At 46.7% G+C, this 27,562-nt stretch overlaps 3 protein-coding genes across 6 annotated transcripts in view; 1 reads left to right on the top strand and 2 right to left on the bottom strand.

Moving 5' to 3' along the window:
* TULP3 (TUB like protein 3) overlaps window positions 1-6,322 on the bottom strand; it is a 33,197-nt gene extending 26,875 nt beyond the window's left edge. The window contains exon 1 of one of the 2 annotated variants that reach the window (XM_055808025.1): window positions 6,196-6,322. In XM_055808025.1, coding sequence (XP_055664000.1) covers window positions 6,196-6,236 — 41 coding nt within the window. In that variant the 5' untranslated portion in view covers window positions 6,237-6,322. Of the gene's footprint in view, window positions 1-5,202; window positions 5,321-6,195 lie in introns of those variants that run through there. The other variant, XM_027782430.2, reaches the window with a different exon arrangement.
* Window positions 5,771-11,122, bottom strand: RHNO1 (RAD9-HUS1-RAD1 interacting nuclear orphan 1). The gene is made up of 3 exons (XM_005234415.3): window positions 10,862-11,122; window positions 9,600-9,868; window positions 5,771-7,373 (listed from the first exon to the last, which is right to left on the bottom strand). Exons 2-3 carry the CDS (start codon window positions 9,765-9,767, stop codon window positions 6,708-6,710), a joined length of 834 nt encoding a protein of 277 aa, XP_005234472.2. The 5' UTR covers window positions 9,768-9,868; window positions 10,862-11,122; the 3' UTR covers window positions 5,771-6,707.
* A 107-nt stretch (window positions 11,123-11,229) lies between these two features.
* On the top strand, window positions 11,230-24,173 carry FOXM1 (forkhead box M1). Of its 3 annotated transcripts, none has more exons than XM_055808022.1 (9): window positions 11,230-11,368; window positions 12,929-13,525; window positions 14,634-14,782; window positions 15,001-15,231; window positions 15,617-15,745; window positions 16,228-16,272; window positions 17,230-17,308; window positions 18,906-19,087; window positions 20,206-24,173. In XM_055808022.1, the coding sequence occupies exons 1-9, from the start codon at window positions 11,245-11,247 to the stop codon at window positions 21,247-21,249; spliced, it is 2,580 nt and encodes an 859-aa protein (XP_055663997.1). In that variant the 5' UTR covers window positions 11,230-11,244; the 3' UTR covers window positions 21,250-24,173. The 3 variants fall into 3 exon arrangements, with proteins under 3 accessions (XP_055663997.1, XP_055663996.1, XP_055663999.1); XM_055808021.1 differs by having other exon boundaries at window positions 16,225-16,272; XM_055808024.1 differs by lacking the exon at window positions 16,228-16,272.
* The last annotated feature ends 3,389 nt before the right edge of the window (window positions 24,174-27,562 follow it).

The raw sequence follows: 27,562 nt of genomic DNA, 5'->3' as shown, positions 1-27,562 counted from the left end.
ATAAACTGGATCACAATAAAGAATACAGGCTGTTACAAGAAAATGCAACAAGAACACACGCATCACAAAAACGTTAAATTCTGAGCTCAGAACTATTTTGACTACTGTACCGATTGGCGTTTCATACGCCATTCACCAGGTACCAAAGATTAGCTGCTCCTATTTGGAACAAGGAAACAGAGCAATGAAAATAAAGCAGCACTCTCTGGACAGAAGCTAGTAGATCTATATGGACTATAAAGAATAATGCAAAGAAAAGCCTGTGTTATTCTCTACTACGCTATCCAGAACAGAAAGTAGATGCGTGTTTTCCTTAGCCAGAAAAGTCTCAAGTAATTCATTACGGCATACCTAACATGAAAGGAGTGTTCTCTTTCTGGAAGGAAGGCCAAGAGGAGCCAGAAATCCACACGGGCCGTTAACTACTAAAGCCATCACAGATGCTGGGATGGTGTGTAGCAAAACAGGGGGTTTTAAAATGGGGGTTTATTTTAAGAAAAGGGAGACAAGGAATCTCCTGCCAGGCACATTCCTTTGAGAGTTCACAGCTGGTGACTTCCCAAGTAAAAGACTTTTCAGCTTTTAACCACCAATACAAATGCAGAATGCTATGCTTCCAAAATCATGTTTATTCAGGTGAATTTTATGAAACTTAGGTTTCCGCTAAGGAAAAGAAAGAGACATTTATTCCATAAGCAGAAGACCATCTTTCTATTTAATGTCTTCTCAACCACACTCTCCAAAACCCCAGGGTCATTTAATTTATAGAAATTGCTCTAGCCAAGGAAAGAGCAAAGTTCCACAGGGGCTTAGAATTCTGACCCCTATGATCATAGAATTGTTTGGGTCGGAAGGGACCTTAAAGATCATCTAGCTCCAACCCCCCGCCGTGGGCAGGGACACCTTCTAGACCAGGTTGCTCAAAGCCTCATTCAACCTGGCCTTAACACTTACTTCCACAGATGGAGCACCCACTTCGCTGGGCAACTTGTTCCAGTGTCTCACCATCCCCACAGTAAAGAATTTCTTCCTAATAACTAGTCTAAGTCTACCCTCTTTCAGCTTCAAACCATTACACCTTGCCCCATCTCTACAGACCCTACTATATTTATTGTCTGTCCTTATCTTTCTTATAAGCCCCCTTTAAGTATTAAAAGGCCCCCTCCAGACGAAATCTTTAACTCCCTCAGCCTGTCTTCATAGGAGAGGTGCTCCAGCCCTTCGATCACCTCTGGGCTCACTCCAGCAGGTCCATGTCCTCCTTACGTTTGGGGCCCAAGCTGAACACAGCACTCCAGGTGGGGTCTTACAAGAGTGGAACAGAAGAATCACCTCTCTTGACCTGCTGGCCAGGCTTCTTCTGATGCAGCCCAGGATTCCGTTGGCTTTCTGGGCTGCAAGTGCACATTGTCAGGCCATGCTGAGCTTTTTTTCCATCAGCACTTCCAAGTCCCTCTCCTCAGGGCTGCTCTCAATCCATTCTCCACCTGGCCTGTATTGACACTGGGGGTTGCCCCAATCCAGGTGCAGGACCTTGTTCTTTGCTTTGTTGAACTTCATGAGTTTCACACGGACCCACCTCTCAAGCCTGTCAAGGTCCCTCCGGATAGCATCCCTTCCACCCAGCATGTCAACTGCACCACTCAGCCTGGTGTCACTGGCAAACTTGCTGAGGGTGCACTTGATTCCACTGTCCATGTCACTGACAAAGACGTTGAACAGCACTGGTCCCGGTACAGACCCGTGAGGAACCATTCATCTACAGCTCAATGTCCAAGTGGAGACTGGTGACTGCAACTCTTTTGAGTGTGACCATCCAGCCAATTCCTTATCCACTGAGCAGTCCATCTGTCAAATCCATGTCTCTCCAGTTTAGAGACAAGGATGTTGCATGGGACAGCATCAAAAGCTTTCCATAAGTCCAGGTAGATTACATCAGTTGCTCTTCCCTCATCTTCTGTTTATGAATTATTTAACCCTGTCTGTCACTTTTGTTGTCGTACCCCATTACAACATGAACCAGTGAAAGGTAAAGCAGTTGCTATTCTCTCCTAGCAACAAAGTCAGCAGTTAAATAGCACACAGTATGCTTAACCCAGACTAAACAGCAAAACTCATAAGTTCCCTGATAATAATTACATACTTCTATGCCACAAATTGCACTTGTTTTATAGTCTTTCAACCTAAAAATGGAGGAAGGAACGTAAATGAAATTTTCTAAACTGACACTCTAGAACCGATTGTGGACGACTAATCCCAGCCCAGTTTTTCCAAAAAAATTGAAAGGGGAAGCCATTAGAGATAAAAACAGCAAAATTTAACTTCCATCCCAAACTAGGTGACTTAGCAAGACACTGCTGCTAGATTTAGATACTTGTTCTTTTTTTAGCTCAGATTTCACATAAAAATGCTAAATGTGAAAGGAGTGCAGAAGTGAACACAAACTTCTATTACAGTAACACAGGCAGTAAGAGTTCTAACATCCCACAGAATATGTTTTAAACAACACTAGGAATAAGGGTAAATGTTCTTGATGTAGTCTAAGACAACAGCTCTAGGCATATCAGCAAATCCATTTAGAAGAGAATTCATCCCATGACCCAATTACAACACAATCAACAGTTTTATTTTGGAGATCACCCAGCTGTGCCTCAGTGACAGAACAAGAGTCTGGAGTTATCCCAGTGCAAGTCTGGTTGCAGGAAGTTTTCACACATACAAAGTAATAATTCCGTTGAAATCAGTGCACTTGTCCCTCCTATAGATGCCATACCAACAGTGGTTAAAAAAAAAAAAAAAAAACAACCAAAAAAAAAAACCCCAGAAGAGAAAAATAATATTTGTCTCTATAAAGATGTGTCATCAGTAACCTAAATTCTAAATCGTAAGAGATGGGAAAAGAACTTTCTAGAAACTGAAGAGACAAATCAAAGTGTAGCTTTAAGACAACTTTCATTGTTATAACAATTGCAGTTACCAAGTGCGTTTCAAGTTGTAGTTGGAAATTTTAGTGAGAGGTAACAACAGCGTTGCTACTTTTTTCCCTCCTGCCACTGCTGTCTACATCTTAAGTAAGATGATTCCTTCTTCATTCACACTGACAGCAGCAGCTTCAAATTGCAGTCACAAAAGGTTTTCTTTTGTTTCAAAACTGTACTTGTAGGAGTACATCTCAGCCACATTTATAAAATATTTACAGAATTATATAATTTTGGATAGATATCTTGTTATACTGTTCAGACTTGAAAGGGATAAAGCAAACAAGATATTAAGCCAATTCTCTTACCTAAGGATAAGGTTTGCAGAATTATAAATCCTGGAATTTACAAAACACTGCTTGTTGATTTCAAGAAGGTCACCCGGGGCCAGAAAAATATACCCAAGGACTAACAGAGATGCTGATAGGCTTTTAAAAGGTAACTTACACTTCTCTGTCTTCTCTGGATTACACGTACAGCCAAAATCATTAGCAAAGAATTTTGTCTTTTTTCCCCCCAACAAAATTATAATTAAAGTGCAACTACACAAAACAGTCAAGTCCAGCAGCTACCAAGATTCCTGATAACCTCAACTACACTACCATTTTTCAAATACGGAAAGGGCTTTTGGCCGGACAACAATATATGAAATTACTTTTGAACCTTTTTCAGTCCATGGGCTCATCATCTTTTGAAAAGTGAGCTTATTGAAAATAGGCCCTTTTTCTTCATTACCTTTTGAAGACACTGTGGAAGTATCCCAGAGCTCCTGAGTTCACAAACTGAAACCCCCTAATTCATGCGTGTCTAGTCACCCAAGAAGCATCCACATTATGGGAGGGACTGCTGTAGTTGACACCCAGGTTTTTTGTGTTGTTTCTGTAGACTCAGTCAAGATTTTTGCACCTTGAAAGTTATGTTCCTTATACATGACATCTGCAAGTCAGAAGCTGAAGCACATTTGGAAGGCAGCATGTGGGAAGCTTTAAGTATTCCTGTACACTGTACAATTAGTGTGCAAAAAGGTGAAGTTCATCAGTCTCCAAGATTCTAAAGTATGCGCTACCACAAGAACCCAATTCCTTCTCAATTTTTTAAAATATTACAGTGATTTACAATTACTTTTATCTGAACGTTTCTGTATTCAACATTATTAATTTCATATTGTCTCAGAATAGACATTCCCAAATGAAGAGAGAAGGCAAAGCACTTATCAGAACTATGAAACAGCACCATCAACCTTACCGTTTTCTAAAGCACTGACAGTTGTGCCATGTCTACCCAAAAGTCAAACTTTAAAATTACCTTGAGCAATTTCAGTTGCAGCCACCTCAAATGGAAGATAGGTTAACACACCATAGTTTCAAGGAACAGCCTGTTACCGGGATGTCTCAGCTGTCTATCCATCATCAAGTATCCCACAGCACATTTACAAAACCACATGCATTTTTTTTTTACTTGTTCCCTTCACCTCTGTCCACCAGAAAAAACAAACTTTTTAATATCTTAATGTCTATTTTACATATTGCTCAATAGTAAAGGTATTCTACCTCAGAGGAAAAAAAAAAAAGCTGCTAACTGCCTCTCAAGTACAGTTTTTTTAAACTTTATAGGCAGTTACCTCATTGCTACAAACTGCCAGTTACCCCATGCACCACATTTACTTTTTGTATACCAAAACCTGTTCGGACAAGTAACAATTATTTTACCAGACAAGAGTTCTAATGATTAAATTCATGATTTACAGATAATTGTACTATTCTTCTCTCAGGAAAAGCAGATCCTTCTTAAGAATACCGTCTTTTGTCTTCCTGCAGTTCATTATAGTGTTGCTGAACATTCCAAGTTCAGAGTCAGCCCCTAAAAAAACAGGCCTTAATGATTTACTTAAAACCTGCATATTTTCATTTAGGTTCATGTATTCTAGTTTTCTTTCTTTAACGACAGAAATTAAGAAAGTTAAGGAAATGAATTGTTTGTTTAATAAACTGAGGGTGGGAGGGAAGCAGCTATCACATCAACCATTAGGCTGTTTCTGTGAGGCACCCATAGAAGTGTATGCAAACCAAGTTTCTTAGTAGAAAGAAATTGTACAATTGTTACCAGAACAGCAGCATCGTTTCCTGTAGCTTCCACTCCGTGAAACCTAGAGGGCTGGTATCTATGCAAGGAAACTTACGTGCATCAGCTTTTCAGGAATAGTTTCCAAAATTGCTATACAAACCTCAGCCTTTGAAGTCTGCACAAAGAAGTCATCTTCCAACGTGTCGCAGTAGATTCGGTGGACCCAAGCAATGACAGGATCACTTCTAACTCTGGTGCCTCTTTCCCCCCCCCCCCCCTCAACTAAAATTACCAAGCCTATGTCATAAATAATGTATCTCTTCTACACTGCGTTTGTTATAGTTCAACTATGACAAGTAGTTTTTGCTCTTTACTTGCTTTTCCTTTCCCTGTCTAAACATCAGAGGCACAAAATTGGTTTTCCTGTGTTTTCAGTCACACTAATTCTGTCAAAACCCATTCTCCCTGCCTGTATCCTCAAATCTGATGTCACGTAATTTCAGTTCTGACTCACTCACGTGCCACTGACATAATCTCTTTCCAAAAATCTCTTCTCTAAAGTTCACAGTCAGTTTTCTTATTACATCGGTTAAGCTCCTTTCAGTTATTCCTCTCTTTCCTGCCACAGCATTTGGAGCATGTTACCACACACCCCAAGAGCTCCGTCAGAAAGAGCGGAACAGAGCAAAACCGCTTCCCAGCAACACCTAGAAACGAGCAGCACGGACCGAGATCCCAGAAACCAAATTTAATCTACAGGTATTTAGGTGATATATAATACATCACGTTGAAGAGAGCAGCACATGAAACACACCAGGATTCTAACCGGCTGCTTTGCGCCCGCTGGGAGCGAACGTTGCCAGGGCAGCGCCGGCACACGGCTCTGCCGGCCGCGGGCACGCCCCGGCCCCGGGCAGCCCCCGCTTCCCCCCCAGCCCGGTCCCGGTCCCGACGGGAGGCAGAGCTGCGCGCAGAGCCGGGTAACCCGGACCTGGCCGGTTTGCGCCCGGAGACACCGCCTCCTCGAAACGGCGCCCACCCGGCGGAAGGTGGAACCGGGCCGGGAAACGCCGCCCCGGGCCGCCCTCACCACACCGAGGTGAGCGCCCGGGCCGGGCACTGGAGCGGTCCCGCCGCCCCGGGCCCCTCTCACCTGCCGCCGGCGGGGCCGCCCCGGCCCCTCGCGCTCTCCATCGCCGGCGCCGCCGTTGCTATGGGGCCGCCGCGCCCAGCCCCGGCCCCGCCGCTACCCGTGGCAACGGAACTCGGTACTGAGCCGCGGCGCCATTGGCCGGCGGCTCAGCATGCGGCACGCCCATTGGCCGCGGCCTCCCCCAGCGGGGCGGGGCGAGCCCCGCACATGCGCGGACGAGGCCCTCTGGCGGAGCCCGGGCCCGGCCCGCCCTCCTCCGCTCGGGGCGCGCGGGGGCCCCGCTGCCGCCGGGCTTGGCCTAACGGCGCCTGCAGGGAGCCACGTGGATTAGAAAGCGCAGTTCGGAGCCACCTCATGCCCCAGGGAGGCCCGGCCCAACACATCCCACCTTCCCTGCACCGGGAAGAGCGGAGCGCAGGTCTCGGCCTAAGCCACCCCCCCTCTTCATCCCCGGGAGTAGTTGTCTAGTCGGACGTGTCTTTGCATGTGAGAAAATGCCTGCTCCCGCCAAGTCAGACGTTGGCCTGTGTCCTTGAGAGCTCGAGGTTTGCCTTCACCAGTATGTCAGCAGCACTCAGCTTCCCTCTCTCCTGCAGGTATTTCATTAGGTGAGGCCGCTGTCTCCACGTAACCTTTATTCCATACTCGTGCTCGGGAGTGTCTGTAACCAGGACCTCTGGTGACTCCCCTCGCACACAGGCGTCGGTGCCAAATGCCAGCTCTTTTTCTGGATGCCAGGCATGGCTACTTGTCTGTGGCAGAGTGCTGCCGCACCACCCATTCATTATGGACAGCACCTGTGTAGTCTCTGTATCAGGTGGACTGAAGACTTCTGGCTCCACAGGCCGGGGAGCCGATGGCAAAGGTGTTTCTTCACAGTTCTCCAGACTGTTTACCTGAATGTTGGCATTTGCTGCTGTCTCTTTCTTGGACTGGCTGTGAGAGCACTCTTTGTTCTTCTTTGAGTAATTTGGACGATCCGGGGGGTGGACTGCATATCCTTCTTGATTTTCAAAAGTTAAAGGAGGAAATTTGCAGGCTATAGGTCTTCGACAAGCTCCTCCTGCATGAAGCAAACTGTGGCTGGCATCCTGATTCTGGAGTTTCCGAGGACCACGATGCTGCTTCTGGCATGCTTTCAACACCACTGACTTGGTTGTTTCGAATTGTGGGCACACCTGAAGGGAAAGAAGTAGTAATAAGAAAAAAAAAAAATGTATCCAGACAAAGGAATCCCAACCTGATACTACTCCCTCACCTATCCCATCTTTTTTCAGTGTGTTCATTAAGTGGGGAATCTGGTCTGTAGCAAAGCTAATCAGTCACTAACCAAACTACTAAGCAGGAGGTACCTCTGAACTTCAACACTGAGGTGCAGGTGAACCATTCTTTGGCAGCTTAAAAAGAACTCAAGATCCAGGTTCTAAGGAAAAGTCTTAACTGGTGTCTACTCCTGTAACCCCTACAGATTTAAAAAGGTTCAAACCTGGATCCAGCTTCTTTCTGTGTCTTAACATAGCTGTGAATAGATTCAATGAACTACGTCTTCAGTCTCCCTGACTAGGTAGAGGTTGAACTGAGAGCAATATGAAGTTATTTAGGGGATGCTCACTTAGCTCCATCACCTTAGATCATGTTAACATGGCTTTCACAATATTCCCTCAAAAAATCTTTACTTCAGAACATAGTTAAGCTCTGTATTCTGGAATAACTGATCACTCAGAAGCCACTTCTAAAATTGGCTTTCTATAGAAGATGGTCAAAGCTCAAAAATCTATTTCTTTGAAAGATTCCAGACTTACTCAAAACCTGGAAATCCTTCTATTACAGTATTCTTTATCTTCCTGGATATCAACAAAAAGAGTCAGGTTCCATTTCTTGCAATTTGTTTTTCCCTAGAGCACAGCAAACTGTTCTAGCTACAATCACTGCAGATCCCTTCCATCATGCCTGTTACTACTACACAGTCCCTCAAAAAAACTAACCGCAGTTCAGTAAAGGATAGTGATCGTTTGCTGTACAGCAGAACTGTTTGAATGCAAAGACTTTGTATGGAGGGTGGGGGTAGGGTAGGGGGAAGAAATGATTCCTTGATAATGTATCCTGGCACATACCTAAAAGAACATAGGTGAACCACTGACTTTGAGGATATTAATTCCTGGTTTCAGAGAACATGTACAGTAGACTTTACCAATGCAGGAGAGCCTAGCTGTCAAGAAGATATGAAAGACTTAGATAAGGTCAAGAAGAAAGGAGCAGAAAATCGGTACCACCAAGACAAGTTGACAGAGACACTACAGAGGATGCTTCTAGAAGTTACAAGCCTACCAGGCTTTTCAAACAGAGAAAACATCTAACAGTTTCAGTGCCGATAGCTTCAAACAAATTTTAGAATCAATCTATGTTTAGAATCAAAGAGCTAAGTACCAGTGTGGATATTTCCATCTGTTTCAAACAAAAAGAATGCTTTTTCACAGCAGTTACTGTACTTAAGTGTTTCAAAAGCCATACAGCTGTCTCAAGCATATGAAAAAAAAATGAGAAAAAAATTTAACATGTTCTACTTCAAGGTAAGGCATTACAAAAATAAGTCCACGTAACCAGGAACAAAGGAATGTTTCACGGAGGTTTGAAACCACACTTCCTAATCCTGCTTTGTGAAGAGCAGAGTCAAGCAGCAATAACGCTTAAACTGAGCTCCCCTAGGTGATAACTATTATTGTATAGGAACAGTCTGTTTCTGCAGCACCTGTTTGCTTAAAAAAAGTAAAAATTTTTACATTACATGATATAAAGAATATTTTAGGACACTGCAAACAGTCCCTAGAATATTTTTTTCAGACCAGAAATGGAGCCCAGCAGAAGAGTGACATGGAGAGAAACTATTCAAAACAGAATGGAAAAGAGGGCAGGTTAGAACAAACAACCCTGACATGAAAGCCTATGTTCACTAAATTTAGTGGTGTCAGATTTAAACAAAACGCCTAATACTTTAGCATGTAACATTTAGAGTTCAGCAGTTATTTGAAGCAAGCCAATAAAAAAATTCCCCCAGTGTTTATTATGTGCAGGGTTTTCTGTTGCCATAGAAAACAGCATTTTCCTGGTGAGAAGTAGTTTTTCAGAAGACAAATTGTCATATTAATCAGTACACACCGCACAGTTGTATGCCTTCAAATAACCGCACACAGCTGTATGCCTTCAAATAAGCAAGACCTTAGTGGTTGCGGTTAGAACTTGAAGCAACTCAAAAGCACTTATTTATGCTGTAGGCAGCTACAATGAATTCAGGTCCGTGCTACTAGTTTTCGGTATCCAGAATAACTAGCTTTCTGTTGAGACCTAAAGGAGAAACTTGACCAACGTTGCTGTGGGACGCAGGGAGAAGGAAAAGCTATACCAACCCAGGCAGCAGAGGTGTTCTGGTCTACAGGTCTGGTCGGAACGCGTCTTGGATTCTCGGCCGCACGTAGCGGAGTTTCACAGCGATGGACGGCGCCCTCGCGCGGCCTCTCCAGGAATGGCAGCTCTGCCCTCCTGGCCTTGTGGGTGCATTTCTTCGTCGGAGGCATCAAAAGGTATGGTAAAACCGCTTAGAAACCTCATGATGCTTGCTAGAGCCAATTGGAGAAAAAGGAAGGCACCCCAAGGAGATGGTCAAGCGCTTTCAAATCTGTAGAGGGCAAATAAATGGACTTGAAGACAGACTTGTTTAGAAACCTCAAATCTCAGTTTTAACAAGTAAAACATTTACGTACAGTACAGGATCCACTTCTCTAAGCAGACTTTTTCCTACTAGTAGTTTTTGAAGCTTCTGTCAAAATTCAAGTAGGTTTAGAAGTGTACAGCGGAACAGATCAACGCCCCGAAGCTTTGCAAAAGCTGGTAGCAGAGTACACTGGTGGAGCCAGAAATGCAAACAAAACAAGTGTCTCAGAAGTTCTGAACTGGCCTTTGGGTGAGACTCAACATAACTGGAAGAATTAGTTTCTTATGAAAGTACCTATTTAAAATACACAAAACAGGCAAACTCACATAGGTATTTTTCTTCATTAAAATATTTTAGAAGAAATTTGAAAGACAATCATCTGTGATAAAGCCTGAATAAATACTGAACTATATTCAGAATAGGTTCAGTCACTGAACTTGTAAGGAAATTCAAACCTCTGGGAGAGAGGAAAACAACAATTGCCGTGAGAGTAGCTGACTTATTGAACCAAGTCAGCTATCAAATAGTTTCTTTACATAAGCTCAGCACGTAGTCCAGTCACAAACAAAAAAACATTTAGGATCTGAAAGTCAGAAAAAACCTGATTCTTCAATTTAATCCGTAAAACTGGCTTGCAATGCTCAGATACATTGCAGGCCTGAGATAACCAGAAGCCTTTCCATTTATAGGTGCTAACTACCTATACTTTTTAATTTCAGGAATTTAAAAGTTTTTAAATACAGAACATACTTGACACTTCCATCCCATACTCAGCATGTCTTGCATGATTTATTAGGGGTTTTTTTACCTGCTGAATATGTCTTAACTGAAACGACACTGAGTTTAATTTTCCATTCCACACCAGGTCGGCCCAGCCGAGGGAGTTCGGCGGGAGCCCTTCCCGAGGAGGGCATTCCCTCACCCAACACACCACGCTGCCACAGCCCGAGCGCTTACCCGAGGCGCGGCCTCCTCAGGGGGTCCCGCAGCCGGTAAACGGCCGTACCCCGCGGCTCCCCGCCAAGGGGTACGCGGGGCCGGCGCCCGGGCGCAGGCCAGGGCTGCGGCGCGGCTGAGGGAGCCACCGGGGCTGCTCCCGCTGGGCTGGGAGCAGCGAACCCGGGACAGGGGACGGGGCCCGCGGCCCGAGCGCCGGCTGAGCGGGCGCCGCAGGAAGCAGCGGTACGATCGCAGCGCCCGGGGCGACACAGGCCGGCCGGCCCGGCCCGCACCGCACAGCCCCACGCCGCCCGCCGGCACATCCCTATCCCCCGCCGCCGCCGCCGATTGGCCCGCCCCGGCCCGCCCCGCCCCCGCTCATTGGCCCCAGCCGGCACGTGATGCCAACGAGTCGCCGGGCGCCAAATTCAAACCGGGAACCGACCGCTCCGGCCAGCGGCGGCGGAGCCCGGAAGCGCCCGAGTTGCCGCCCCCGCCCCGTACCCCCGCCTGGCCGGGGAGGTGGTGAGTCGCCATCCGCACCCGGCACCGGCCCCGCCGCAGCCTCCCTGTACCCGGTGCCTCCCCGCAGGGGGCAGCGGCAGGGGCCGCGCTGAGAGCGCAGTGCAGCTGGGAGAGAGAGAGGTCTAGGCCCGGGCCGGGGCGGGGGGGCCTGGGGAGCACCGGGGCGAGGCGGCAGGGCCGGGGTTGGAGCGGGTGAAGGAGCCAGGAGGCCTTTAGCGCACCCCACCCCCCACCCCACCACCGCCACCCCCGGTGCCCTGCGCACGCAGCGCTGCGCCTGGGCTGGGGGCAGCGGCTGGAGGCCTGAGGAAGCGGCTGCTCCCGCGGGGAGTGCGGCCTGTGGGAGCCGGCTGAAGGCGACCCGTGCCGTTGTACGGGGATCCCCCTAAGCTTACAGGGATCCCCCTAAGGGAGGGGAGCAGATGGCAAAGGGCCACGTGTGTGCCTGGGTGCTGCAGTCCCTGGGTGCTGCTGGATGTTCCCGTTGCTGGCTTCCAGCTACGGGGCTGATCCTGAGCGCAGGGCAGCCTGCTCCCTGCACCCAGGGCATCAACTCCAGGTTTATCTGCTGCACTCTTTCTGATTTGTATCTATGGAGGTGATTCCTACTGAGAATCTTCTTGCTTAGTAGCTGGCCCAGTCAAGTCTACCGATGCAAAAGGCCTTTTTTTTTTTTTTTTTTTAATTTGTTTCTATTCTGTCTGCCATCCCTAATGATAAGCAATAAGTACAATTTGTGTATTCTTGTTCTGCGTGTAGTTTGCTGCAAGTGATAGCCTCTGCTGAATTCTTGAATGGCATGATATTTGTAAGTGGTATTCTCAGAAGGGGCACACTGCATCTTACCCTGAAAGCAGTATGTCTGAATTTCATCTCCTCTGCTTTCTGCTTTAAATTGTCTGTTGTCTAAAAGTCTGCCGTTTAAATTGTACGCTGCCCAATGACAAATTTATCTGGCTCTTGACAAATGCTCAGGAGGAATGACTAAAGCATTTACTTCATATTTATTTTAAAGTGCGTAACTTCTGGTACATTTATAGTGTGTCTTTGAAGTGTTCAGGACAATCTCTGCTTGCCAGGTCTTAAACCATCTGCTAAACTCCCTTTTCTCTCAGGTTGTGTGATCTGCTGGTTACAGGAATGAGATAAAAGAATCAGGACTGCTATTTCTATGTTCTAGCTTCTTTTCCCTCCAGCTTGCTGGGTGATGCTGGTCAAGTTACTTTACATCTAAGTCTTAGTCTTCCTTTCTGTAAAGCACATATACATGTTTTCATCATTATTATGCAGTCTGTGGCTCCCAGCTTGTGATGCAAATTATCTACTCTGCAAATATTGGTCCTGTCCAGCTTACACAAGGTGTGGATAAAGGAGATACAGTACTATTCTCCAGTGGCTGCATCACTTTTATTAAATGCTTTAATTTTTTATTTTCCTTCCTTGTTTCTAGCTTTGCAACAAGCAAGAATGTGAGCTCTGTGGGAGGCCTGTGGTGATTTGCTGCACCTTCCCTGGCTGTTATGCCCTCTGCATTCTTATGTTGTATCTTTTGTTTTGCAGGATTTGTTATTGTCCCTTTCAATGGAGTGTGGATGTATAGATCAATAATGAGGACCAGCCCTCGCAGGCCCTTAATTCTCAAAAGACGGAAACTGGCCCTCCCACAGAAGGATGCATCCAGTACTTCAGCAAGAAATGAGAACAGTGGTCAAGATGAAAAGACTCCTAAGCAGGAGCACAGCCAGGAGGACCATCACAACAGCCAACCCAGAGACAAAATGGACTGTGGTCTGCAGAAATTCCCAGCAGGAATAAAGATAATTGACCATCCTACCATGCCCAACACACAAGTGGTGGCCATCCCTACAAACGCTGATATCCAGAGCATCATAGAAGCACTAACAGCAAAAGGAAAAGAATGTGGCAACAATGGGCCCAACAAGTTCATTCTCATCAGCAGTGGGGGCACGTCCCGTTCAACAGGTCCAACACCATCGCAACATCTCCCATCAGAGAAGAAACCCAGTGCAGCAACCAAGGCTACAGATGATCAAGAAAGACAGAAGAATGTTACAGACACCCCTGGTCTTGCAGGAGGGATAACGCTCCAGCATTCGGGAGCTGATTCTGCAGTTGCACAGGAACAGGAGAGCAACAGTATGTAATGTTTACTTTTTTTTTCTTCCTTTTTTCCATTTTTTCCCCCCCTGACAGATAGACAAAGAGATGTGAAGTGGGCCAATGAGTGTAGTGCTTGGATCTCAGTACGTAGTAATGAAAACTATTTCATTAATTACAAGCTAGCTATGGATTTGATTCTAATAACTTGCATTGTTATGCGTATGTTGCGAATCTGACAGATCTTAGTGGATATATTTTTGGTGGAAGACATGGCATATAAAGATATACAGCAAAGCATAACTTTAGTGCTAGGAAAAAAGAAGGGCTGGCTTGAGGAAATCAAACCTGGAAGAACAAAAGACTTATTTTTATTTAGCAAAAGAGTGATGGCTGGATTCAAGACTAACATAGTCAGTGGCAAAACACACCTGCCTGGAGTTTTGAAAAAGAGATGATTCCCATCCTTTAATAACTAAGTGACAAGTTTATTTCCTACTTGGCCGTCTCATGAAGCTGCTGAATAAATGTTAAGTAGGATGGATTTTACTTTGAAGCACTGCTCAGTCAAATTTGTATTTGCAACTTAGAACGGCTATGTAGTTTTTGGGCTGTAATAGATCTTATCTTGTACTATCTGACAGGAACCCATAGACAGCTGCAATAGCTGCATTGCTACAACCAGCCTCACCAGAAATAACAAAACTGTGTTAGTTTTCACTGCTGCAGTTCAAAAACCTGGAGATATCTGAGCTTCTGACTTGGGTCTTATACTAGGTCTTTCAGCTGAAGTTTGTACCACCTTCCTTGGTCTCTGCATTATAGATCCATCCTTTTACTAAAAACACTTGAATTCTTGAAGTACTGGATCAATATTGTCTTGTTTTCATTGAGAGCAATGTCTGGTTTGAATGCTTTTAAGGCTGCTGCTCTTTTCAGAAATTGGACAGATTCACATGAAATCAGGAATTCAAGGTTCAATTCCTTCCACAAGAAACATTAGCATTGCAATAGCACCTTGTGCCTGTCTTGAGGCAGGGATACCTCTTTTAGAAGTGTGACTAGTGCCTTCCTTTTGGCACTTGAGATAAAGGGGAAAGAGGGGTACTTGTGAGTAAGCGGAGCTATGGGCTTGTTATCCCAACAGGCAGTGGCGAGACAATGAGCTCAGTGTTGGACAATAGTCTCACTAACATCCAGTGGCTGGGGAAGATGAGATCTGATGGGCTAAGTCCCTGTTCTGTGAAGCAAGACATGGAGAAAGAGAACCAGATGCCTCTGCAGGAAAGAATCAAGGTAAGTAGGAGAAGACAACAGAGCATGTGCTAAAACTTTTGATAGGGAAGTAATCCATATGGATCAGAAGACTTGCTAGAACTAGGCATCATCATCTCTAAGTAGCCCGACTTTGACCTTTACTCATTTGAATAGCAGAACCTGGGGATCCAGGGATGTTCTATGGCCCTTCTTGTCAGCTTTGTGATCACTCGTGTATCATTCCTTCTGTTTCTCAGACTGAAGAAGATGCTCCTGCTGCTGCAATTCCTGCTGCTGCAATTCCTACTGCTGCCGCCGCTTCTTCATGGCAAGATTCAGTATCGCAACGACCTCCTTACTCCTACATGGCCATGATCCAGTTTGCCATCAACAGCACTGAGAAGAAGCGTATGACTCTGAAGGACATCTATACCTGGATTGAGGATCATTTCCCATATTTTAAACATGTGGCTAAGCCAGGCTGGAAGGTAACAAGCGGGCCTGTAAGTTGCTGTGGGCCACAGGGTGATATAAGCCTTCTGGATGCAAACATAAAGTCGTTCCCCAGCCTGCAGAGCAAGGTGGAAATTAAACACCCTACCCCAAATACACTCTCATTCCAAATGTTCCCTGTTCCCCTTAGGCAAGATGGTGGGATGTTTGATCACTGGAGTAAGAGTAGGGAGCTCAAGAGTAAATAGATTAAGAAACTGATGACAGGGTTGGCTGGGCATGCAGTGAATATGAAGGTCCATGTTATCTACACATTGGAATGTAATCCCTCTGCCAGGGCAGTCACATCTGAGGTAGGCCTTGCTGTGCTGATAACAAAACAACTGCTTTTCAACCTCCTCCTTGCTCCTTTCTCCCCAGAACTCCATTCGGCACAACCTGTCCCTTCATGATATGTTTGTCCGTGAGACATCTGCTAATGGTAAAATCTCATTCTGGACTCTACACCCTGGTGCAAACCGTTGCCTAACATTGGACCAGGTATTTAAGGTGAGTGTCTCATGCAAAGAAAATGGGACAGACTATCCAGTTTGAAAATGCCACGCTAGCCAGATGCTTGAAAGAAAAGGTACTGTGTCTGTGCATATAAACTGGAGCTTCTGTGGGATGCATTTATCCTTCAGGTGGTGTGCCAAATGTAATAGTGAGCTTGTGCAACTTCTTCCCATGAGCCTGATTCAAATTCCTAGTGAGAAGCTTTCCACTGAAGTCAACTAGGAATTCCTATGCTGTTTGATTAGACAGTCGTAGGACGGAGTGCCCCTGTTGCAGCTAAGTACCATTCTCTGGGAGAAACAAAGCTTTTGTCTGGTATAGGTGTATTTAGACTCTTCTCTGTTTTCTGCAGTGGGCGGGCAGATTGACTCTTGTTTGCTCACATTATGGGAGTTTTTAAGATGTCCCATTTGTTCCCCCCATTGGTTGATAACTTCATCTTATTTTTCTCCCTCTCAATGCCTTGCTGCCAGCAGCCACTGGACTTGGGGTCACCAACATCGCCTGAGCACTCTGAATCAGTAAGACTTACCCTCCAGCTTGGGGCTTGGGCTTCCATTCTGCTCTTGCCAGTGACTGAAGGAAAAGACAAGAGGCTCGGGGAGGGGAGGACTGGGTCACTGCTGCACCTAGTCATACAGCTCCACGCACACCCTTTTTGGGGAAAGGAACCGAGCCAAAGGTTAACTGCCTTCAGGTGATACGATCTCTCTCTAGCTGGTAGAGCTGTACAGCTTTGAGCAACTAGAAGTCTGCTGCTGAAGTAGGCTGCAATGGGCACCAACAGGCTTCAGAAAACAAGCCCAGACAGAGATTTCTGGTAAAATCCTCATCTCCATGGCAGCAGTCCCAATCTGTTCTGGGGCTCAGATTCAGAAAAAAATAGGATCTCTCTGTTGCTTTTTCATTTTGGAACTCAGCTGCATTGTGAGTCTCGGAAGGATGAACCTGTTTGCTGTCTGTCTTGTGTTCAGCAGTTTTAACAATGACAGATTTGCAAGCAACCAGTCAAACACTTTTCTGTCACAGCTACAGCCCTGGCCTTCTTTCCATCTGCTTAGACTTCTGATTCCTCTGTTGCTTCTGCTATTGCACTTGAATATCTATCTGGTCTATGGTTTGCATAGAGATCCAATATACAATAAAGCTGTCCTATTCACCTTTCCTTGGGCACTAAGGACACCGAAACCAGGTCACTTTTGCAGTAGAACCCACAGCCAGAGCAGCTCTGTCATGCCATCTCTTTTTTCTACATAACTTTTGGTTGGCAGCTGGCTTTGAGATGGCATGGCTGCAAAACAGCAAGCGGCACAGACCTAGAACCAGCATAGTGCTGGGTGTTAACAGCTGCTCTCTCTATTAGTGCAGCACAGGATTCTGTTTGCACAGTTCTGAATGAGGCAGCAGAATAAAGATGGATTCTTCTGTTTAAAACTCCTTCTTTTCTCCTTCTCTTTCTTATTTCACAATGACTACAGCAGCAAAAGAGACATCTTCCAGATGCCCAGAAGAACATGGGAAGCAACAGCAGCAGCAAAACTGAACCCCAGAATTCACGTGAGTGTCTACATGAGCCTAGGCCAAAAAGAATCAGCCCCATAAATTTGGGGCACTCTCCCAGATTCCCTTAGGATTAAAAATGGAAATTCTTATCCAGGTTTGCTAGCTTTTAGGCTCCCTACAGTCAGGTTTGGAGCTGAAGGTAGTATTGCTATGTCTGAAAGAGAATGTGATGCAGAGACAGAGTGGATGGGTACTCAAGTGGAATGAGAGCAGTGCTTGCCCCAGCTTGAGGGCTAGGATCTGTATGAAGAACTATTTTTCTTGTCCATCACAGAATGGTTGGGGTTGGAAGGGACCACTGGAGATCATCTAGTTCAACTCCCTGCTAAAGCAGGTTCACCTAGAGCAGATTGCAGAGGGTCGCATCCAGGTGGGTCTCCAGAGTAAATGTCTCCAGAGAAAGAGACTCCACAACCTCTCTGGGCAGCCAGTTCCAGTGCTCTGTCACCCTCAAGGTAAAGAAGTTCTTCCTCATATTCAGGTGGAACTTCTCGTGTTTCAGTTAGTGCCCGTTACCCTTATTCTGTCACTGGGCGCCACTGAAAGGAGGCTGGTCCCATCCTCTCGATACTTGCACTTGAGGCATTTGTAGACATTGGGAAGATCCCCTCTGTCATCTCTTTGCCAGGCTGAACAGGCCCAGCGATCTCAGCCTTTCCTCCCAAGGGAGATGTTCCAGTCCCCTAAGTCAGCTTTGTAGCCCTCCGCTGGACCCTCTCCAGTAGTTCCCTGTCTCTCTCGAACTGGGGAGCCCAGCGCTGGACACGGCACTCCAGATGCAGCCTCACCAGGGCAGAGCAGAGGGGCAGGATCACCTGCCCTGACCTGCTGGCCACGTTCCTCCTAATGCACCCTGGGATCCCATTGCCCTCCCTGGCCACCAGGACACACTGCTGGGCCATGGGCAACTTGCTGCCCACCAGGACTCCCAGGTCCTTCTCTGCAGAGCCGCCCCCCAGCAGGCCAGCCCCAGCCTGTCCTGGTGCGTGGGGTTGTTTCCCCCCAGGGGCAGGACCTCTGTTGAGCTTCATCAGGTTCCTCTGTGCCCAGCCCTCCAGCCTGCCCAGGTCTCACTGAAGGCAGCGCAGCCTCCTGGTGTGTCAGCCACTCCTCCCAGCTTGGCATCATCTGCAAACTTGCTGAGGGTGCGCCCAGTCCCTTCATCCAGGACACTGATGAAGAAGTTGAACAGGACTGGACCCAGTACTGACCCCTGGGGAACACCAGTAGCTGCCGGCCCCCAGCCAGACTGCGCTGTTGATCACAACCCTCTGAGCTCTGCCATTCAGCCAGTTCTCAGCCCACCTCACTGTCTGCCCATCTACCCCACGCTGCCTGCGCTTACCTGTGGGGGTGTTACGGGAGACAGTGTCAGAAGCCTCGCTGAGGTCAAGGTAGACAAAACAGCCACTGATCAGGCCCTCTGGCTTGGGTTTTGTATCCTCAAAATTAGCAGAGAAGGCAGGTAAGCCTGTGTCTGGTTGGATGTTTATTTTGGGATATTGAGAAGGACTTCCTGTTAGATGCCTGAGTTTCAAGAAGTAGTAGAGGAAGGGCAAGAGGCTAATGTGTCTATTCTTTTCCCTTCCAGGCCGAAAGATGAAGCCTTTGCTTCCTCGCATCAACTCCTACCTGGTTCCAATCCAGTTTCCTTTGAGTCAGCCTCTTGTCTTGCAGCCTTCTATGAAGGTTCCTCTGTCCATGGCACAGGGATCATCACTCAGCAACTCGGAGACTTCTTGGAGCAACAAGCGTGTGCGCATTGCTCCAAAGGTTAGTTTCTTGTTTTCTGAGTGTTATTTTGTTTGATTTTTGGGAGGTGGGGGTGATGCCTTTGGGTGGGTGGGTTGTTTTCTATAGCTCTTGATTTCTATGGATCTTGTTCTTCAGGTGGTTCCTTTGTGCATCTTTACTAGGTGTTCTGAAACTAAGCTCACGTTAAGGAACTAGCCTGTGACAATCCTTGCTGTCCTTTTCTGTCTCTAGGGCAAATATTACCTGCTGTTGACTTGCTGTAAGGATGTGACTATAACTCACTAGAGGAAGGGGCACTATGGATTGATCAAGACCATTTTTCTCTGCTGCTTGGTTGGGAAGAAATAAGAATGGGAGAAATGGCTTTGTCCTGCCCCTAAAACATGCAGGGATTTGATAGCTCTGAAGAGACACATAACATAGGGAACTGTTTCTGAAAGAGCATTTATTTGCATGTAGTCTCTTCCCAGAGCTTTTCAGTATGCTGTTTGCTAATTCTGTGAAGCTCCCAGTCATTCTGAGCTCAAGCAAAACAGCTATTAAACAGTCTTTGTCTTGGCATCTTGCTGATTGCTCTTGGATGCTTACACGTTGTAAAGCCTTAACTTCTTCCATCCTGTCTACACTATAATCCCGTTTCCCTGTGCATGCCTGCTGCTTTATGCTCTCTCCTGCTATGACTTGTCTTTGCTCTCTGCTCTTTTTCTTTTGATAACCTTGGGGTTTTTTCTTTTCTTTTTCCTTGGTTTCTGGGAAATCTGTCCTCATTTATTTTTGTTATTCCACTGTTGATAGTGTAAGGAGGAATCAAAGGGGTTATGCTTTTCTGAGCTGAGAAATACTCAGCTCTCGTGCCTGAACTAGAAGCTCCTCGTAGCAGAAGTGCTCTGAAGGGCATGACTTCCAGTCACTTAGCTAAAATCCTTCTCATGTCACCTGTAGGCTTCTTCATATCAGCTTCACACAGAGATCAATCTCTACCTGTTGTTACAGTTACTGCTTTCTGAAGATCCTCCTCTTACCTGTGCTGCTATCCTTAGGTGTCAGTCTTTCTTTCTTCCTTCCACTATCATTTGGATTTTGAGTGGGTTAGATCCTTGCTTACTGACTGCAAATCATATTGTGGTTTTTTGTAGATGTCACTCTCTACAGAAGAGTCATCCTCTTTACCCGTGGCTGCTGTCAAGGAGGAGAGTCAATGTGATGAAGGCTTATTTTCCTCAACCCATTCCCTAAAAGAGAGCAGCTCCCAGCCTGGTGAGGAATCAGCTTCTTTCCCTGGGAGCATCTGTATAAAGGAGGAAGAAGGCTCTCAACTGGATGACTGGCTGTCCCCATCTGCCTCAGCCCTAACAGTAAAGGAAGAGTCAGGCTTGTTCCTTCCAGTCTCATCCACAAAGGAGAAAAAACAATTCACCATGCTGAAGTCACCATCTAAGGGTGTTTCTGACACATTAGTTATAAAGAGGCGGGAAATGGGCAGATCCAGAAGGAAACAACGCCTAGCACTGCCTTGCTCAGAAGAGCCTGTCCTTGTTTTGCCAGAAAACAATGGCTTTGACCCTTTCCGGTTAGGGGTAGACCACCCCTTCCTGCAGGAAAGCCACCCTCTTGAGAACGTGTCACAGCTCAGCTTCTCGCAGGGGGAAGAAGGGCCCTTTAAAACACCTGTCAAGGAGACATTCACCAAATTGCCAGTTTCTTCCACACCCAGCAAAGCCTCAGCAGCTACTGCCTCCCCACTGGGGGGCCTTGACCCCTGGAAGTCTGCATCCTTACCCAGGGGAAGTCAAGAGCTGGACTTCAGCCCAGTGAGAACCCTTCAGCTGCCGTTCTCGCCTCTCCAGGAGAACCAGGACTTGCTGGGTTTTAATAGCACGCCCCTTAAAAATCTCTTTTCTGAGTCACCTCGGGAACTGCTCAATACAGAATCCAGTGACGTGACACATGCCCCCCTCATGAGCTCTCCAGCTTTAATTTGTGAGTCTACTAAGCAATCATCTGTTGAACTGCCAGCCTCTGGCTTTACTGAAAACCGGTCACTCATGGAGGGCCTTATCTTGGACACTATGAATGACAGTCTGAGCAAAATCCTTCTAGATATCAGCTTTCCTGGTCTTGAGGATGCAAACTTAGGAACAGACATTAGTTGGTCTCAGCTTATACCTGAACTGAAGTAAACTGGCCTGATAATTTAATTTGGCCTGTTTCTGATATTACAGAGTCACAGAATGGTTGGGGTTGGAAGGGACCTCTGGAGATCATCTCGTTCAAACCCCTGCTAAAGCAGGTTCACCTAAAGCAGATTGCAGAGGGTCACATCCAGGTGGGTTTTGAACATCTCCAGAGAAAGAGATTCCACAACCTCTCTGGGCAGCCAGTTCCAGTGCTCTGTCACCCTCAATGTAAAGAAGTTCTTCCTCATATTCAGGTGGAACTTCTCGTGTTACAGTTTGTGCCTGTTACCCTTATTCTGTCACTGGGCGCCACTGAAAGGAGGCTGGTCCCATCCTCTCGATACTTGCACTTGAGGCATTTGTAGACATTGGGAAGATCCCCTCTGTCATCTCTTTGCCAGGCTGAACAGGCCCAGCGATCTCAGCCTTTCCTCCCAAGGGAGATGTTCCAGTCCCCTAAGTCAGCTTTGTAGCCCTCCGCTGGACCCTCTCCAGTAGTTCCCTGTCTCTCTCGAACTGGGGAGCCCAGTGCTGGACACGGCACTCCAGATGCAGCCTCACCAGGGCAGAGCAGAGGGGCAGGATCACCTGCCCTGACCTGCTGGCCACGTTCCTCCTAACGCACCCTGGGATCCCATTGCCCTCCCTGGCCACCAGCACACACTGCTGGGCCATGGGCAACTTGCTGCCCACCAGGACTCCCAGGTCCTTCTCCGCAGAGCCGCCCCCCAGCAGGCCAGCCCCAGCCTGTCCTGGTGCGTGGGGTTGTTCCCCCCCCAGGGGCAGGACCTCTGTTGAGCTTCATCAGGTTCCTCTGTGCCCAGCCCTCCAGCCTGCCCAGGTCTCACTGAAGGCAGCGCAGCCTCCTGGTGTGTCAGCCACTCCTCCCAGCTTGGCATCATCTGCAAACTTGCTGAGGGTGCGCCCAGTCCCTTCATCCAGGACACTGATGAAGAAGTTGAACAGGACTGGACCCAGTACTGACCCCTGGGGAACACCAGTAGCTACCGGCCCCCAGCCAGACTGCACTGTTGATCACAACCCTCTGAGCTCTGCCATTCAGCCAGTTCTCAGCCCACCTCACTGTCTGCCCATCTACCCCACGCTGCCTGCGCTTACCCGTGGGGGTGTTACGGGAGACAGTGTCAGAAGCCTCGCTGAGGTCATGGTATACAACATCCACTGCTCTCTCCTCATCTACCCAGCCAGTCACTCCATCATAGAAGGCCATCTGGTTGGTTAGGCCTGATTTCTCCTTGCTGACTTTCAGGATGAGCTGTCCCATCACATTTCCAGGGATGGAGGTAAGGCTGAGCGTCCTGTAGTCCTGAGTCCTCCTTGCCGTTTTTGAAGACTGGAGAGACTCTGACTTTCCTTCAGTACTCGGGCACCTCTCCTGTTCTCCATGACCTTTGAAAGGTGATGGAGAGTGGTTTGGCAATAACGTCTGCCAGTTCCCGCAGCACTCGGGGATGCATCCCATCGGGGCCCACGGATTTGTGGGTGTCAGGTTTGCTTACATGATGTCTAATGTGGTCCTCCAGAACCAAGGGAAAATCTTCCTTTTCCCAGACTTTCTCTCTTGCCTCCAGGGTCTGGGAAACTGGCGAGCCAGCCTTGGCAGTGAAGATGGAAGCAAAGAAGGCATTCAGTAACTTTGCAGTCCCTATGTCCTTCACCACCAGGGCACCCACCTCATTCAGCAAGTGCACATTTTCCCTAGTCATCCTTTTCCTGCTGATGTACTTGAAGAAGCCTTTCTTGTCCTTGACCTCCCTCACCACACGTAATTCCATATAGACCTTGGCCTTCCTCATCACCTCTCTGCACTCTGCTTTTCTGAGATCCGTTCACATAGTCTAAGACGACTGTCTGCTTTTGACTAATTCCCACGTCCAGGGGAACAGAGGGCATTGTTGACTCCTGCTAAGCTGGGAGACGGGCCCATTGGCTGCTTTAAGCTCCCTTTATAAGCTGCAATAGACTTTATGTGGAGCAAGATAGAACCTCTCTTACCTTGTGCTAGTGATGAGAGTCCCCGGAGAGAGGCTGTCGAGGGAACATCTAGTTGGGCCTGAACAGCATTTGCTGCTCAAGGTATCGGAGGAAATGGATGCACCCCTCAGTTATGGACAACAGGAAAGAGCCTGGGAACCTTCTCCCAGCTCCGTCCTTATTTCCTTTCACTTTGTTCTCCTATTACTTAGTAACTTCTGTGTAGGTTCAATGGCTGTAAATACTGTACATTCCTTAAATTAGCCCTTAATTATAATAATAATAATAATTTTATTCTTGTAGGGTTATGGGATCGTTTGGGCTGGTAAAGAGTTTCACTTGGAGTGTTGTCCTTGTGTTCCACATCTCCTATATTATTCTACTCTAGGTGAAAGCCCACAATACTTTTTTTTTTAAATTATTATTCTGTGACTTCAGAAACACATTGGTCTAGGCTGTTCTGAAGGTTGCTGGGTCAAAGATCTGAAAAATCACCTCGCTGTGACTCAAGTCAAACTAAAACAGATTATCTGCATTGCAGCATAAAGTCTTGGTTTGGCTTCCTTTTCCCAGGCTGGAATGGGGAAGAGCTTGGATCAAGCTATATAGCTCTTCTGGTTCCAGCGTCCTATTATGTACCTAGAGGACTAGGTAAAGTCACTGTTGCAGTAAGATGGTTAAAGCTACCCTCATTACAATCATCAATTGAAAATGTAAAAAAGAACCTATAAAGCATATGCTGATATTTCCACTGAAAAGACCTCTGGAATCCCAAGGTGTGTTTCTCTTGGTGCAATAGGATAACTCATCCCAATTCTTTATAACTCATGTCAAAAAGAGGAAATTGTCATGGAAAAGACCGGATTCTTCTGCTTACAGACAAACGATGGTTCGTGTATCTACGTACTCAATAAAGGTTCTGTGGGAACACAGCTGAGTATTGTCTTTACAAGTCAGAAACATGCTAACTTAGTCTAAAACATCAGAACACCACCAGCAGACTAGTTTCTGTATTTTGTAAATGCAAAACAAGTCTCACTCAAAAATCTGGTTTCCTGCCTTCCCCTATAAAGAAACCAGATTTAGATGTGTGTGGTTTTCAGAACCACAGTTCTCTTGTGTGCTTGTTAGAGGTTATTTGCCCTCAGAAGATGTTTCAAGCACTTTGTGTTGATGATTATTATTTCAGTTTTTCTGGGGAGGAATATTGGACCTTGATCTGCATTTCTGTCTGCCCAGCACAAATGACTGCTCAGCTTGAGGCCAACAGTGAAAAATATTTTACTAAGCTACCATGTGAATTTTGGACCAGAATATTTTTGTCAGTGATTAGAAGTTCCATCACTTCTGATTGAGTCTCAGGGTTTCCTTGCCTCTAAACAAGAAATAAGAAAGGACTTCAGAAAGCTTTAGGACTAAGAACTGTTGGGTGCTAGCAGCCTTTTAAGTGTATTTTGTTTAGGATTGATTTGTCAATACTGCCTGTGAGGGCAGGAGGTCTTGATTCCTTCTTTGCTAATGTCATCTAGTAAGGACTTCATGTTCTCCAGCCTGGATTGAAATAATTTTCTGATCAGGAAATCATAACAGACTGCTGTGAAAACCCATCAAGGCTACAGAGCACATCCGTCTTCAGGGAGGAGAGCGGAGGGGAAAGCTGTAAACCTAGATCTAGGCTCAGGGGGAAGAAGAGATGCAGACAGGAGGTAAGATCGTGGTCATGAGGCTGCAGAAGAGGCCCACTTTGTGGTTTCTGGCACGCTTTCTGCTAGTACAAGTTACGCAGCTGTCAACACTCTACTTGGGTTTCTCAAGATACCCTATCTCCCTTTCGCCTCGCTTCTTGCTCCTCAGAGGGTGTGTGCACACAGTTGACATCCAAGAGCCAGCTAAGGATCACGTCTCCAGTAAATTATTAAATGTTCTTGTCCTTGGGATGATGGGATGCTGTCAATTCCAGGTGGGTAATCCCTTGCTGTCCCTGTCAGCTGAGGTGCTTTGATGGCCACCTCATATATTTTGAACATAGTTGTGCCGAAGATTAGTCTCCCCTCCTGCTAAATATTCCAGTGGGAGCCCTGCTAGAGGGCAGTTACATTAAAAAAGGTGGGGGGAACAACAGAAACAATCCCATTAAGCAGCCCTACCTACTGTTCCCACAGCAGATTTCCCAGAGTTTTGCCCAATCTAATTCCAAGTCTACTCGGTGAGGATTTCATCACAGCCCTCAGGAAGACGACTTCATTTCTCTCCATCTGTAAGTGCCCGACAGTCTGCCTAGATCCTTTCCTTGATTTCATCCTAAGTTGTACAAAAAGCTCTAAAGCCATCACACCAGCATCTGAGTGACTGCAGCCAGCTTGTTGAAAATTTTAAGTCTTAGCTTCTCGTCCATTCTTTCCCTGCTGGTATTTACTTGTCACTATTTATGGGAATGAGTTGTTGCAGCACATAAACTACTATAAAGAGTTGTTCAGGTCTGGAAGTCTTGGGTATTTGCATCTTTAGCAGTGAGAAGTTTCACATCTCTGTTGTCACAAAGGGCAAAGGATGCTTGCTCTTAATAGCCTGGGCCTAGCACACAGAAGATCCGCAAGATTAAACGGGACCAGGCGTTGGAAGGCAGATTAGCATGGCATGAAGCAGAGAAGTGGGAAGCTGCGCTTCTAATTGCTCAGCAAAGCAGCTGTTTGGAGGATGTCACATTAAACTGGTGGTTTGTTGCTGATGATCGTTGCTTAGGTATCCTGTATTTGAACAACTGGGCTGTTCAGGGGTGTCATTCCTCAGGAGTGAAGAGTCAGACAAGTAAGACAGCTGGAACCCAAGCACTTTGTACTTCTGGGCAAGTGCTAGAGGCGTATGCAGTGAAGGCCATGGTGGGAACAGTGGGTGCGGGGCTGCAGAGTAGGAGTATTACGTTTGTCATGGACCAAAGCCTTGAACAACAAGATGATGGAGCTGCCAGGTGGAAGTAAAATGCTGTGTAAGAAAAAACCCCAAAAGTATTATTTTGGACCATGGGGAGCCAATTACTGAACTTGAGGTACATGGGCAGAGCAGGGAGTCGAATGAACAGGACAGAATTCTTCTGCAGTCACGTTGTATGTGTGGTAGAGAACTTTTTGAGCACAAGCCCATCATCCTCTCCATTATGCAAAAACACACATTCAGCTCTCAGAGCTGAGCACCGATATTGCTGTCAGCCTCTGTGCTACAGAAATTAACCGAGTGAAAGAAAGAGAAGTACACATGTCCGAGAACAGAACGCTCTGAACTGTCATTCCCTTTGGACAGATACAGCCTCCAAACAGCAAGAACCAGCCTGCAATCACCCTGTGTTCAGCTCAGCCCAGCTGAACCTGCACTGAAGGACTGCTGGGGCTGGTCTTGACACAGTCCTCATCCCTATTATCAAGGGACAGCACTGAGTCTTACCTTGAGGAAGAGGAGTTGCCTTCTGTCAGCAGCTGGTGAAAAAGTGCTGGGAGACCACACCGGACACCAACCAGAAGACAACAGGGCACTGCAATAAGTCCCAGCAACAACACCCTGTATAGGAGTAGAGCATATATTGAGGTTTTAGGGGGTATGGGGCACTGTATACATGGGACTCAGACAGATGGAAGCATTTCAGTGATTGTATCATAGGTGTGTGTCCGTCCTAGCTCTTGGCACAGACAGAACACGTAACACAACAGCATTGTCCAATAATAAATATATTGATAACCTCCGCCGGAAAAGACATGCTCCTGCCATGCCTCTGCTTTACAACAGCACAGCTCTTGGGCAACACTACAACAGCAGCAGCATTTCCATAAGAAAAAGCCATGCTTTTCGCTAGTGCCTCCCTCTGCAACCCTTTTCAGTGAGTAACTGTGCATTTTGAAATCAGAGGTTCTCTGGAAATTGCACAGGACCATCTCCTTCTCCTGCACGTGACTGCATCCCCTTCTCCTGCTTGTGAGCAGGTGGAGGGACAGGGCTTACAACCAGCCCCACCAAAAGAATTCTGATCTCCTCGCTGCAGTGGCTCCACCATGTATCTCCATCCTTACTGTTGATCTGGGGCGCTCACTTGAAGCTTCAGTCTGGCTTGGGAATAAGATGGGAAATAGCAAGTCACGCTTGCTCAGCAGGTGACAGCAATGAAGCAGTCTGACAGTGCTGTCAAAGAGCGTCTCTCACAAGAGATTTATGGCTGTAACCAGGTAAAAGGTTTGACTGCCACATGACAGTAATAGCAGGAGGGAAGAACTATTTTTTAAAGAAGAAAGGGAAAAACACAGTTAAGGCTTTGTGAATAAAGATCTTACTTCAG

Source organism: Falco peregrinus, chromosome 6, assembly GCF_023634155.1.
Source record: "Falco peregrinus isolate bFalPer1 chromosome 6, bFalPer1.pri, whole genome shotgun sequence".
Lineage (NCBI taxonomy): Eukaryota > Metazoa > Chordata > Aves > Falconiformes > Falconidae > Falco > Falco peregrinus.
This window is presented reverse-complemented; position numbering and strand designations above follow the sequence as displayed.